We start from the raw sequence: 15402 nt of genomic DNA, 5'->3' as shown, positions 1-15402 counted from the left end.
ACAGTAATCAAAAGAATTATCAGATCCTTCCCCAACGATGAAATGAGATTTATTTATCTTATTTATCTTGTTATTTATCGCATTGTTTCCTCGCGTTTATTGGGGGGATTTGCGTCTTAGTGGGAGATTATTCAGAGAGGGGGGCTGTGCGTCTGGCTCGTATCGCTGCTAACACATCTCTGTTTCTGCCCCGTGGCATTTCATCTCCTCGCTGTCGCCGTCCTCTTTTCTCTCTCCCACCCGGCGCCCACAGATGGACAAGTTTGGCAAAGCGGTGAACTACGCAGACGGCGCCCTGTCATTCATAGAGTGTGGAAACGCCATGGAGCGAGATCCGCTGGAGGCCAAGTCGCCGTACACCATGTACTCCGAGACTGTGGAGCTCATCAGGTACGAGGCTCACTAAGCACCAAGCTTCACGTCCATCAGGGGATGTTCACTGATTCATTCTTCTCTGACCCCATGATCTCCTAGTAGCAGTCAGAAAAACACCCCCCAAGGTCAAAGGTCACATGTCATTCACATCAATATAGGCCCGCTGGTATCTTCAATATAGAGTAAACGTTGATCTGTCTTTTTCAATGTCCTATAGCCGTGGTCCCCCCCCCCCCCCCGTGTGTGTGTGTGTGTGTGTGTGTGTGAGTCAGATGTGTTTAACTTACCCAGACACACTGAACCATTATTGGCTGAGTACCATTGCACCCGTAGTGCTTCCTTATATAAATATGAATGACTGGTGTGTTGTGAAGCGCCTTGGGGGGTTGCGAGAGGTAGAAGAGCTTTATTGTGGAATTCTTCCCGTGAGGTTTCTCCCGGTACCGCGAGCAAACAAGACACATCCTAACTACGATGTAACAACGGAGAAGGTGGAAGTGGCTTCAAAAACCAAAACTCTTCCTAATACTAAAAATAACAGGGACATGAACAAAATGATGAAATGTGGTGGAAAATGTTTGAAGTGTCGAGAGTCTTTTTGTGCGTAAAAATAAAAATAACTGCAGCTGGAACAGCAGAAGCAAATATAGCATTTTTTCTGCAGAGGTTGTGATTTCCAGTCGGTCCAGAGTGTTTCCTTCGCTCGGATCGATCAGGAGTTACACTTACTTCCTGATTCTGATCACAGGTGTACCTGTTCTAGTTTAACCTGAAAGAGCAGTCACCTCTTTTCCAACCAGCTCAAGCCTCCTAGCCTTTTCTTCCCCCTGTTCTCCGGATTCACTCACTCACAAAGGTCTGTGTCATCTAGGCAGCATTGCATTTCAGGATGCGGGGGTTTGATCCTGTGAGAGCTGCCAGAGTGAGAAGAAAGAGGAGCGCTGGGCTGACAGCGGGGTGGTGGAGTGGGACGAGTCCTTTAAACTCAAGAGCGTCGGTTCAAGATCTCATCCATCCCACTGAAGTGTCCTTCAGCGAGGTGCTGGATCGGCAGCAGCAGTTCGGATCAGTGGTATGACCTCTGACCCCTCACGGGTAAATACCCACTGACAGGAGGGGAGTGTTTCTTCAGTCTGAAGGAGTGACTTCTGATCCTGCTGCGCGTCTCTGACTGATGAAGCTCCCGCTGAGGAGAGACGGTTCATTAGATCACAACAGGAAGCTGAACCCAACTCTGTTTTAGACACAAATAACCAGAGGAGAGCATCTGGCTTCTTCTGGGTTAGATCGGGCTGACCTGCAGCTCGTTGAGCTCGAGGCCATTTTCAGCTGCCAGGATTCTGTCTGCCAGCTCTCTGTAGTCACGAAGAACACAACTCTTTGTTCTTATTTGTAAAAACTCACTTATTTTTTATTATTAATCTATTAAAGCTGGGTTGTGTCTGCAGGTACGCCATGAGACTGAAGAACTTCAGCAGCCATTCAGCCACCATCTTTGAGAAGAGGCTGGCTGTGCTGTGGTATGTATTCATGTCATTTATCGTGTGTGTGTGTGTGTGTGTGTGTGTGTGTGTGTGCGCGCGCGCATGTGTGTGTGTGTGTGACTTTTATCTTTATATCTAGTTCATTTGGTCTGTAGCCCTAACCCCGCCCACAGAGGGTTCCTGACCCCAGCTTGGTGGTTCACGTCACCATGGTAACAGACGCTGAGTTCAGGGTTTGCATCTAAGAAGCTAAACTTGATCATTTACCATTTTTCTAATTACTTCCATGTAGAAATGATATTTCTGACAAGTCCAGGGCGATTGCTGACGATGGATTCTAAATCTAAATAAGAAATAATTTCACAAATTTTATTCAGTTTTTACTGTATCCTAATTGACTTAATTTTATTTTTATTTACTTGACTTTACCTGAATTTGTTACTTCACCTTATTATGATTTACCTGTATATAAATGTGTATCATTTTTATTTGACGTACAGTTGAATTCACTCACAATCCTAATTCCTGTTGTCAGTCATACCAAAAGCAGGGAAACCATAATGGGAAGCGAGTATCATCTGCTGAGAGGTTGTTGAATTGGGATTATCAGGCTTAATTCACTAGAACCGCAGAACCTGAGAATATCTAATAGATGTAGATTAATTAGATTAGGACACGAGGTGATGTCTTGCTCTAATTGTGAGGTTTCCTTCACTTTCCTTTTAATTAATTCCATTTCTTATTAACTAATAGTGACTAATTTATTATATTTTTATCCCTTTTTGGAGTTAGATTAGAGAATCTTTACATTGTATTACAACATTTTATTATTATTAGTCTGTCTGGGTTGAGGTTGTTGTGTTTGTGTCATCATTATGAAGAAGAGATGCTTTTCTTTTATCTGGTTGTGTTACACACACACACACACACACACACACACACACACACACACGGCCCTGCAGCGTCCTTTTGAAGTCAGGGGTGTGTTCTGTGTGGATAACATGAAACTAAATATTAAGGATGGAGCTCTGAGAGGAACTTGTCCAGCGGATTCATCTGCCTCCTAATGCTTGTGTTTCCATAGCAACCGCTGTCTGTCTCTGCTGTATCTGAGGATGTTCCATCTGAAGAAAGACCACGCTGTCAAGTACTCACGGTCGCTCATGGAGTACTTTAAGGTGACGCACACACTCACACACGCACATTTGGACACAGACTTCGTTCCCTGACATCCTTCCAAAACATTTGATTTTCGTTTCCACGGTTCCTCACATTCAGTTTGTGTGACATTATTAATTCCGTTCTTTTTTCTTTAATAATAATGTGCTAATTAGCTCCATCAATCATCTCAGTGGATTGTTGGGCTTTAATGTGCTTGTTTTGATTAATTATGTTTAGTTTAATTAATTACCAAGGGTGTCATTATCACAGTTCTGCATTTGCGCTGATGGGATTGGGTTTCTGGGAAGCGGCTGACGGGGTTTAGCTGCGCGTGTGTGCTCAGGCTGTTGACATACGGGATGTGTTGACAGAAAGTCACAACAGTTTTATTTTTATTTTCTCCAACTCACAGGAAACGTTTGCTCTGCTCTGTGTAAAGCTGGGTGGGCTTCACAAAACGTGTTTCAGATCTATGGCTCCAATTTAAAGTGAAGTAATAATAAAACATGTAATTTGACACATTTAGCTCCTCATCACAGTGAAAGGTCAGTTGCTTTTTTCTGCTCCACGTAGGAAAATACAATATCATGTCTAAATGTTTGCTTTCTTTTAACGTTGAAAATTGTTATATTAATAAATAAAATGAAGAAGTTTCAACTCAGGGCTGAAATCTGAATAGGAATGTTGTTTTTAAGTAAATATTTAGGTAAAGTGAAAATCTTTAAAGAGCAAGTCACCCCCTACCAGAGTCTAACTCCACTCCCACATCCTGTTTGAAAAATGCAACAAATGCCGTTGCCTAGCAGACCGAGAGGGCGGAGCCGCTAACAAATACACACACACAGGTTCACGACAGCATTGTGACATCATAATGTACCAGTTTACATCATAGCATACCTCTTAGCCAATAGCGGTGGCAGATTTAAATTCAAATACAGTGCAGAGTTTTGACCTGACAACGGCACAACACTGCCAGTCTTAAGCAAAATATTTAAATTTTAACTAAGATGCACTGAAATGCCAAATTATTGACGACACGTGTCTGCAGCACGATTAGACACTCGTTTATTTAGTTTATCAGCAAAAAAAAAGGTGATTTGGGGGTGACTTGCTCTTTAACTAAATATTTCATATATGGAATGCTAATGAAGTAGTTTTGAAGTTGAATGTGTTGTTCCTTTATAATCAGCACCCTACACACATCTGGACCCCTGAACTCTCATTACTACCAAGTCATGTTTTCAAAGTGTGTGGGTCCAGAACGTCCATGTTTGGTTCAGCATGAGCAGAACCTTCACCAGCACACATCTCCGTAACAAACCACACACAGACTTTGTGAATCGGTGCTGATGAGAGACCAGATGGCTTCTCTCTTGTGGTTCTCTGCTGTGTTTGCAGCACATTTTGACTCACTGAGCTCCTTTTCAGAGCATTTTTATTGAGATTGGGCAAAAAACAAAGCAGATTTTCTGATTTCCACAAAAATATTTTTGCGCAATGAATGAATCTAAAATCTAAAAAAAAAAAAAAGTTTATACCGAAAAGTTTGTATTCCCAATTTTTATGAACTTGACTTTAAACATTTTATTTGATATTTTCTTTATTTCAGTTATTCTTGCATTTGCTCTGAAATTATTGTATTTTGCCTAATTTTTCCCAACAATGAAAAACAAAACAAAAATTACATTTCTTTAGTATTTAATGAGCTTTCCGCCTTATTTTAAAAAGGTTTAGGCAATGGTAACACCTGCGTAAAGATTCTGTTCCTGGACCTTAGCTCAGATTTTACCTCTGAGACCTCGTGAAGCGGTCCAGAAGCTGGAAACTAAACTTCAGGATGTCAGATTGGGGGGCCCCACCAATCTCAGCCTAAATTCGGGATGCCACAGGGGTGCGTCCTTAGCCCCATTGTTTAACCCCCTAAGTACACATGACTCCTCCCACATTCACACTGGCATCGTCATCATTAATTCACTGATGACATCACTATAATAGGGCTGATCATGACCAGAGTTGCCAGATTGGACCGTTTTTTGCCAATTTTTCGGGTTACATTTCTTTTGGGGGAGTTTTGGAGTCAATCGTGTAGATTTAAGCTAACCTTATTTCAACCAATCACCATTGTTAGGTAGTAGCAGTGCCCCCTGACCTGCCTCCAACACCGACGTTGCCATCGTGCTACAGGTCACTCAGGTCAAAACCCAACAGGCTCAAAAAATATTTTATCAGGCAGTCATGTATACAGACACCCCCCCCCCCCCCCCAACACCCACCCACCCACACACACACACACACACACACACCACTCTTCACACATATATGAGACGGTGCAATAGAACTATTCTCTGAAATCAATCGGTGCAATATTTGTTAAATTCTGTATATGTTCAAGCTTATTTGTGCACATTTATCATTAAATTATTATAATATCACTTTATAGCAAATAATGCAGCATTTACTCTGAAAGCTTTTTACATAACCCTGCATATGTGCATGTAGACTGACTACTTTTCACTGTAATAAAACTCTTTTATTGTCCCTTTAGCAGTGACTGATTAATCTTATTATTCACGTTCATGAGTTCTGATTGGACACTGAGCTCCTCTACAGTCACAACGGTTCCAACTCGTTCAGTTTCATCTGATTTTAAGCATATGAAATATATTTTATTGCAATTTAGTATGTCTACCTAGTCGCCAACAGCCTGAGACCAGTCGGATAGAGGTCTTCCTGTACTAACCTGTTTGTTGTAGTATTTCTTTACTCTGGGAAGAGTCTGACTGAACTGTTTCTGCCTCCACTCAGCCACAGACTGCGCTGTTTACTAAATCTGTGCTTTTGTGCTCAGAATTCAGCAAAGAGTTCCCACCAAGCCCCGTCTCCCTGGAGGACCAATGGAAAGTGAGTTACGACACACACACACACACCTGAAGCACCAGCCCTTCCCTTCACCTGGATAATTGAGAATTTATAATTCACCGGAGCTCTGCTGCGGCATGCCAAGCCTCCCCTGACAGCCACTTGCTCAAACAAACCCCTCAGGAAGCAAATAAAGGGATTGATTTGTTGTAGATGTGAGGAGGAGAAGACCAGAGGGGCTGCCGAGATGAGGAGTGATGGAGGGAGTGATGATGGATGGAGGAGGAGAGGCGTGGAGGAGATGAGGATGTGAAACTAATGAGTTTGGACAGCTTGGATGCTGTGCAGCAGCAAGACTTAGGCTTGTGTGTGTGTGTGTGTGTGTGTGTGTGTGTGTGTGTGTGTGTGTGTGTGTGTGTGCGTGTGTGTGTGTGTGGCACTGAAGAAGATACAAAATGTGGGTCATCAAAGGTCAAGGCCACATCCCAGACATGACATCACTGCCATAGACTCCCACCCAGCGGTGTGAGACAGAACATGTTTCTGACGTGTTTAGAGTCTCTGGCTGCTGAAAAGATGAATTTTCTTTATAACCAAGAAGCCACACTGTGTATATAAATACATACATATAATGTGTATATAAATACATACATATAATGTGTATATAAATACATACATATAATGTGTATATACATACATACATATAATACATATGACATACAGCGGTGTGGAAAAAAGACAACACACGTAAACACAAAATGTAGTGTTGAAATGATGGTTTTTATTATTTAGGGAGAGAACTAAATCCAAACCTGCATTGCCCTGTGTGATTAAGTAATTGCCCCCCTTGTTAAAAAATAACCCAACTGTGGTGTTTCACACCTGAGTTCAATTTCTGTAGCCACCCCAAGCCTGATTACTTCCACACCTGTTTCAATCAAGAAATCACTTAAATATGAGCTGCCTGACACAGAGAAGTGGACCAAAAGCAGCTCAGAAGCTAGACATCATGCCAAGATCCAAAGAAATTCAAGAACAAATGAGAACAAAAGTAATTGAGATCTATGAGTCTGGTAAAGGTTATAAAGACATTTCTAAAGCTTTGGGACTCCAGCGAACCACAGTGGGAGCCATTATCCACACATGGCAACAACATGGAACAGTGGTGAACCTTCCCAGGAGTGGGCGGCCGACCAAAACTACCCCAAGAGCGCAGAGACAACGCATCTGAGAGGTCACAGAAGACCCCAGGACAACTTCTAAAGACCTGCAGGCCTCACTTGCCTCAATTAAGGTCAAAGTTCACGACTCCACCATAAGAGAAAGACGGGGCACAAATGGCCTGCATGGCAGATTTCCAAGACTCAAACCACTGTTAAGCAAAAAGAACATCAGGGCTCGTCTCAGTTTTGCTAAGAAACATCTCAATGATTGCCAAGACTTTTGGGGAAATACCTCGTGGACTGATGAGACAAGTAGAACTTTTTGTCCCGTTCCATCTGGCGTAGAAGTAACACAGCATTTCAGACAAAGAACATCCTACCAACAGTAAAACATGGTGGTGGTAGTGTGATGGTCTGGGGTTGTTTTGCTGCTTCAGGAACTGGAAGGCTTGCTGTGATAAATGGAACCATGAATTCTACCGTCTACCAAAACATCCTGAAGGAGAACGTCCGGCCATCTGTTGGCCAGCTAAAGCTGAAGCCATCTTGGGTGCTGCAGCAGGACAACGACCCAAAACACACCAGCAACTCCACCTCTGAATGGCTGAAGAACAACAAAATGAAGACTTTGGAGTGGCCTAGTCCAAGTCCTGACCTGAATCCTATTGAGATGCTATGGCATGACCTGAAAAAGGCGGTTCATGCTAGAAAACCCTCAAATAAAGCTGAATTACAACAATTCTGCAAAGATGAGTGGGCCAAAATTCCTCCACAGCGCTCTAAAAGACTCGTAGCAAGTTATCGCACACGCTTGATTGCAGTTATTGCTGCTAAGAGAGGCCCAACCAGTTATTAGGTTCAGGTGCAATTACTTAATCACACAGGGCAATGTAGGTTTGGATTTAGTTCTCTCCCTAAATAATAAAAACCATCATTTCTAAACTGCATTTTGTGTTTACTTGTGTTATCTTTGACTAACGGTTAAACGTGTTTGATGATCAGAAACGTTTTGTGTGACAAACATGCAAAAGAATAAGAAATCAGGAAGGGGGCAGATAGTTTTTCACACCACTGTATTACACATTTAATACATGCAACACATTTTGTTATAACTCAAACATCCGTCCAGCCTGCAGACTCTCAGGGACTTCTGTGTCTTCCAGGGTCAACGGGACTCCATCACCCCTGGCACTCAGCCCGTCTCCGGCCAGCAGCGGTGGACTAGCAGCAGCAACAGCGGGAGGAGGGGGGGTGGGTGCATCGGGGTCATCAGGGTCATCAGGTAGTGTGGCAATTCCCCACCGGATTCACCACATGGCTGCCAGTCATGTTAACATCACCAACAACATCCTGAGGAGCTACGAGCACTGGGAGACGGCCGATAGGCTGGCTGCTGACAGCAGAGGTGAAACTCACACACACACACACACACACACACACTCCTATATAATTCCACCTTCTCAAACTGCGAGAAATGACCCGTTTAAAATGTAAAATTAATGAATGAATAATTAATTAAACACTTCTGACACGTAAAACAGTATTTGAGTGAATAAAATGATTCATATACCTATTTTCTGTGTAATTAGATAATAATGATTTCTCCAGAGGGCGGATGTTCCACCTGCACCACGGGAGAGAAACAAAGACGATGCAGTTCGCAAGAATAAACTCGAAATGTTATCATTTTGTTTTTATTTAAATGTTTAGTCAAATTTGGACATGTTATTTTCAGATCAAAGTGCAAATGTTGACAAAAGACTGAACTATAAATATTGAGGTATTTTATGGCCACTTTATTCCTTCACAATAAGAGTCTCAAACACACTTGTACCGGAAAACATCAGAAGCTTATGAATTAGGTCATTTTTACTTACTGTTCTCAGCCAAATCTCAGAGAAAATAATTATTAAGATGTTTAATAGGCTTGTTTATTTATAGTTTCCTCTGAAAACACAACCAGAACTCTCCGTTACAACAATAAAGAAACCAGAACAAATACAGTCAGCCTCAGGAGCAAAATGAGGTTTGCTTCCAGCGTTTAACCTTTACTGTCCTTGTGTTGTTTCCTCCAGCGTGGCACAAACGTTTAGGACTACACACGGCAGGTTTTTGTGGAGATACTGATCCTATTAAAGAGGTGTGCTATGTTTCAGCAGCAGTCACCTTCAGCTCCTCTTTCTCTTCTGCAGACTTCTTCCAGGACCTGGACTCAGCCACCAGACCGCTGAGTCAGCAGAGCAGCATGACCGAGCTGGTGCGCTACATCAGACAGGGACTGCACTGGCTTCGCATGGAGGCTCAGCTGTTGTAAAGACTGGAGCAAGCGTCCAATGAAACCAAATAAGAAAATGTTGGTGGAGGGTCGAGGAACTAGAGCCGGAGGAGGCCCATGACAATGCCTCACCACCTGCTGAAATCCTTCAAATGATCCAACACCGTGACGGGTCATTAGTGGGTTAAAATTCACCTGTAGTTCGAACCAAACCTTGTCTGAGTCTGGAGGCTCATCAGCCTCAGCAGATGCTCAGGAGCAGGAGTAGGACTGGAGTTAAAGCCTCAGGCTCATGTTGATCCAGCTGGATCAGTAGAGGTCCAGGGGCCGTGGTCCCTCAGGCTGGAGTCCTCCCCACCCCCTCCAGACACCACCCACCAGAGGTGTGCACACCTGGATTATGATTGCAGTCACAATATTCAAAGTGCCACAGCTTCTTAGATTAATGACGTTTTCAGAGTTTTACTATCTGAAATGTAAGAAAAAGTTTTATTAGAGGAGTTCAGCCTGAAGCCAAAAGACCACAATGTCCGATTTTACTGCTTATTGGTGATTAATAAACACTAAATAGGATTTGTTTAGAAGGAGAAACTGAATGATTGGAAAGCACAAAGCAGTAGAGAGGAATGGATTAATGGCATTGTTATCACATTGATAACCTTAAAAAAGAGACTTACTGGTGCTAAAACCAGTGTCTCTCTCTGGCTGCTGGGGACAAATAGGAGACACTAAACTGAGAAAAAATACAGACATTTTCAGATGGAATCACAAGGAGTTGGTGCCTAAAACCGTTATGTTACAACTCTGAGTATTGTAACATGTTCTCATGAACAAAATTGTCAAATTTGGAGTTGGATTTGTCCCTACATCTCCCAAAACTGTCTCACTCTCCTCCCAAAACTGTCTCACAGTACTCCTGAAGTTTTCTCACAGTCCACTCGATGCTGTCTCATGGTCCTCCCAACGCTGTCTTATAGTACTCCCAAAGCTGTCTCACAGCACTCCCAAAGCTGTCTCAAAGTCCTCCTGAAGCTTTCTCACAGTCCACTCGATGCTGTCTCACAGTCCTCCCAAAGCTGTCTTATAGTTCTCCCAAAGCTGTCTCACTCTCCTCCCAAAACTTTCTCACTTTCCACCCAAAGCTGTCTCACAATCCTCCTGAAATTTTCTCACAGTCCACTTGATGTTGTCTCACAGTTCTCCCAAAGCTGTCTCAAAGTCCTCCTGAAACTTTCTCACAGTTCACTCGATGCTGTCTGACGGTCCTCCTAAATCTCTCTTGTAGTTCTCCCAAAGCTGTCTCAATGTCCTCCCAAAGCTGTCTCACAGTACACCCAAAGATTGCTCTGACCCTTCCAAAAGTTATCTTACAGTCAAAGCCTTCTCCAACATCTCCCAAAGCTGTCTCAAAGACTCCCATAGCTGTGTCACAGTCCTCCCATTGCTGTCTCACATTTGTCTCAAAGCTGACTCACAGTTCTCCCAAAGCTGTCTCCAACCCCTCCTAAATCTATATCCCTTTTTCCTCCAAAAGTTTTCTCACATGTCTTCCGCTTTCTGCCTCAGAAAAGAAAGTGAGAACAACTCTAGCTCACCAACAGCTGCATTTAGGTGAAAACCTGACTTTGGAAGCTAGTTTTCTGGATAAATATAAAAAAAAGTTACATTTGTTATGAGGTTGACATGACTGTTTTTGGGGAGGAGGTGAGGCTTCCTTCAGAGGAGAGATGTCCAAATATCAGGGAATAAGACTCCAAATTCTGCCATCTGAAACTCAACTCTGATGAGGCAATCTCCTAGTTCCTGAAACAGACGCACCGGAGCTTTTTTCCCCAGAGTATGACCTACAAGGTATTCATTCCTACTAGAGATCGCTGCAAATGTATCGATTAAATGAGTATTCCACCTTTAAAAACACTCAAACATCAGTCAGCTCCTGTTATGTGTGAGCCGTTTGTTCTTAAGTCAAAGCAAAAGTGAAACTAACTTAGAGATTTCAACACCGTTTTAGGTCTCCTCCAGCCCTCCTCCAGCTCCTGGTGAAAGCAGCGCTTTCCCCTCTGGCCCAACAAAGCGCTGGTTTTTATAGCCAGATTATATCAGTGGTGGAACCAGAAAGAGCTCTGGCTCTGGTTTAGCACTGGGACCAGTTTGGTGTTTGAACTAAAGCTGAACCACGCTCTCTCCATCTTTATTTCATGGTTGAAATGTTAAAATATGTGGAGTAGACAGAAGTGAGCGATCCAGACAGGAAGTTCTGGGTTGGAACGCTGACGCAGATTATTTTTAATCTTCACTTAAAAAACAAACTGACTTTTTAAAAAATGGTTTAAAGTGGAAAAAATGTGAACATTTCCTACATTAGGACTGATTTCTATCAACTGCGTCTTTCTTGTCCTCCTCTTCCTGTATGGGCTGCTCAGATCTAGTTCTCACTAAGGTGTCAAACACTTACATGATGGGGGGGTACTAAAAGTTTGGGTACAATTTGGCTCTATTTAGGCCCCACCCACATGCTGGACAAGGTAACGCTGACGTCTGATCCGGCGCTCCGATGTCAAAGTAACCCTGTCACTTTGTACAGATCAGATCGTCTGCCGGGTCTCCTTTAGCTGTGTTGTTGGTGTGTATATGTGTACAGCTGATTGTCTAGTCTATCTAAATCATTTCTGAACAACCATGATGTTTGTGTACCATAATGTACAGATTGTGACTCGCTGTATGTTTGTTTTTGGTTTTTTGATTGTCGTGAATGATTGGAATGAGGAAGTGAAGCGAGTTAATTTGGTATTGATGAATACGTGTGTGTGTGTGTGTGTGTGTGTGTGTGTGTGTGTGTGTGTGTGTGTGTGTGTGTGTGTGTGTGTGTGTGTGTGTGTGTCCATGGCTGCATTTACACAGAACCAAAGCTGAGGTGATTTTGAACTCTTTGTGGTGCATTTACAAGCAGACCCACCATTTCCGTGTGGTTTCTCCTCTGTTGCTCTTTGTGCTACAAAAGCCTAAAATCTGCTTGTGCTGCTTCCAGTAAATCAGCCCATCCAGCATGAGATTTACACGTTTGGAGTCACGTCGCCATCGCTGAATGTGTGTGGAAGACCACATGGATGTGGAAAGTAATTTTTACTTTACCATAAAAAAAGAACGAAAGAAACTTAAGTGCCTCTAATTGCGTCCAGTTGGAATTGCTCTATTTATTTAAAGAAACAAAGAATGGGTTGAACAAAATTTCATACCATATTGGTATAAATATGAGATTGTTTTTCGTAAAATCAAATGTCTCCATAAGCTTTTTACTGGCGTTAATGACGATGCCAGGGGTTGGCTTTAAGACTCGAAGCAACGAGTGATTAAACGTGTTGAATTAGCGTCACTTGCTGTATTTTTCTTTTCTTGATGATTTGAACAAGTTTCAGTTTGTCTGAAATGCCTGAAACTTTAAAATCATTGCATGCAATAAACAGTAGCTTCAGACCAACAACTGCTTGTGTCCATTTCAAGAAAGAAAAACAAAATCTGTCTCTTTTTTTTTGTCTATCCTGATTCCATCAGCGTGTGAATGTTTGACCTGAGGAGAGCTGTATGCTAGCAGGAACAGTCAGGAACCCTGAAGACAAGTTGAGGGTCTATCTACTGCTTCCTCTCAGCTGAGGGTAAAACGACTCCTTTTACCTTCCACGCTAACAACGTTAGCCAAATTTAGCATTCAGTTCAGCAGGCGGCCACTCAGGCTCTGGCCTTAGCTAACAGAATCTGTGCACCAGTACATGCTAACAAACACTCTGGACTCTGTAGTGTGTGATAATAAAAGCTAAGCAGGCGTTTCCACCCGATGCATAAGCGTTGCGTGACGTTTGTGAAACGTAGCACGCAGCAGTTAGCCGCGGTTAGTGGATGGGCGCATTTCCACAGACTGCAAGGTTTAGAACTGGCCCAGAAGCGTAGGTACGGGTTGAGCTTTGAGTGTATATTTTATTCGCTCCCACAGTCCTAAGATCAGCTGTTCAGACTGGGCCAGGCAGGAAGTCTAACACAAGAGCAGTGTAAAGCATCTGGAAACTTTCAAAATAAAAGTCACATTCACATTTCCAATTGCTGAGCTAGTAAAAAAAAAAGTTCCTGATTTCCTGTGAATCCTTCATAATGGAGGTAAACAGAACAGAAAATAACTCTCAGACCTTTTAGGATATGTGCTGCCATCACGATAACTTCTGAAATCACGCATGGTGTTGCAATACTCTGGTGATTTTGTGACCTCGCATGACCAAAAGTGTGACATGCTTTGGATGTGATTTAGCTTCTAAAACACTCCAGGTGGGACGGGAACCCACAGGTAAAATGGCCTGTATTTGATATGGTGCCTTCTGGAGTTTCAGAACCCCCCAAGGTGCTTTACAACACAATCATTCACCCGTTCTCACATGCATTCCCTCCCTGGTGGTGATGAGCTGCAGTGTAGCTACAGCTGCCCTGGGGGAGAAAACCTCAACCCTCCGATTGCCGGACAACCCGCTAAAACGCGTCTATTACATTACGCGCCGCTCATGCACCTAGTGGAAAGTCTCGGTAATGCTCCATCTTCCATTTTACTATTACAGCTAGTTAAGGACTTACGGAAAAACAAAAAGAAGAACAAACATGTGTTTTTGAGATTAAAGTCTAAATATTGGAAGAATAAGTTAAAAACTGTTTCCAGAATAAATTGGCGGTGTGTATTTTCCCCTGGTGATAGGAGGCAGTACATATTAGCAAGCAGTACTTTTGTGTTCGAGAAGGACCTTACCAACGGATGGCCATTAGGGTGAAAAATCCCCGGGGTTCTAACGAGTACTTCCTCATATCGTTCAACCTCCAGCAAAATGACGAGCACATCAAACTGCTTTTCATCACTGGCAACGAGCGAAGAGGCAAATGTGTAAAACAACAACGACAACCCAGCTTGTCGGATCCTCTTAAACAAAAATGTGTTTATTTTTACTGGTTTTCTGTAAAACCCACACTAATACTGCAGCTTTGATGCAGTTCCAAGTGCAAAAGTATTATGTTAATATTAAAAGCTACAACATGACAAAAGACACATAGATATTTGTGCCAGCGCTGCTAAACGTTTTGATTCTTTTAATCTCAAAATAGATTTTCTATATTTTAACTTTTTTAAACCCTTACCCATTTTCTCACTACTTTTGTTTTGAGCTTTTTGACTTTCATCCCAAACTGGGTAATCAACAGAATCTGGGCCCTGAAACACATCAGAAAACCCTGCGTTAGCATGATCCTGCTACCAATCAGGCAAGCATTCAGAAACCGGACCAACTCTGGAGTGTTAGAACTTCCCTAAGCCCAAGAAGCATGGAGTAGTGTAACTTGGTGATGAACAGAAAAGGACTAGCTGTTTGTTGTTTATGCTATAAGCTAAGCTAGCCAGCTATGCTACTTGCGTCATGTTTCCCACCTGCCGGATGCACAGTTCTGAGAATGTTTGCCTGGAGAGAAGAAACTCAGAGCCCACTTTGTCCCGGTTTACACAACGAGATAATGCCAACTCCTCCCTGATTACACTCTAAAGATAATCTTCGCAGATATTCCTGCCATGTGTGGTGTGTTAAGAGTGATCTGGAGGGACTGATCGGAGGCACAACTGGATTGCTCCGATCATAAATCGAGGATATTCAAAATGTTGGATTGTCTTGGTCTGATTTCGATGACAAACAAATTTACTTCCTGTTGTGTAGCCAATCAGAAAGTGAGGCTGGAGAACTATGCTCCCTCTCCGCCATGTTTGTTTACTCCAAAGTCAAATTTGATCTTGAGAGGTTTTGCGAGCTTTCCAGTCTGGCTGGGGAATGTTCACCACGCGCTGTAGGACCAAAACCGATCTTTTTTTTCTCCCGCCGTGTGAACAGAGCCTTACCAGATGTTAGTAATCACCAATTCCCAGTGATTACCCGGAGAGTCCCAGTTAGCCAAACAAATGTCTCCTCAACCATGTTTCTTTGATCCAGACCAGACCAAACCCTAACCACTTCAACTTCGTTTGATGCAGTTTTGTTCTGTGGTGAAAAAAATGCCCGTCTCTGCTGAACTC

At 42.8% G+C, this 15402-nt stretch overlaps 1 protein-coding gene across 2 annotated transcripts in view; it reads left to right on the top strand.

Moving 5' to 3' along the window:
• The window catches only part of aff2 (AF4/FMR2 family, member 2), a 332245-nt gene extending 319447 nt beyond the window's left edge, over nt 1-12798 (top strand). For both annotated transcript variants that reach the window (XM_070551870.1, XM_070551862.1), the window contains exons 21-26: nt 254-390; nt 1824-1895; nt 2944-3037; nt 5869-5921; nt 8206-8447; nt 9235-12798. In XM_070551870.1, coding sequence (XP_070407971.1) covers nt 254-390; nt 1824-1895; nt 2944-3037; nt 5869-5921; nt 8206-8447; nt 9235-9356 — 720 coding nt within the window. In that variant the 3' untranslated portion in view covers nt 9357-12798. The remainder of the gene's footprint in view (nt 1-253; nt 391-1823; nt 1896-2943; nt 3038-5868; nt 5922-8205; nt 8448-9234) is intronic.
• The last annotated feature ends 2604 nt before the right edge of the window (nt 12799-15402 follow it).

The sequence above is a fragment of the Nothobranchius furzeri genome, chromosome 1, assembly GCF_043380555.1.
Source record: "Nothobranchius furzeri strain GRZ-AD chromosome 1, NfurGRZ-RIMD1, whole genome shotgun sequence".
Taxonomy (NCBI): domain Eukaryota; kingdom Metazoa; phylum Chordata; class Actinopteri; order Cyprinodontiformes; family Nothobranchiidae; genus Nothobranchius; species Nothobranchius furzeri.
This window is presented reverse-complemented; position numbering and strand designations above follow the sequence as displayed.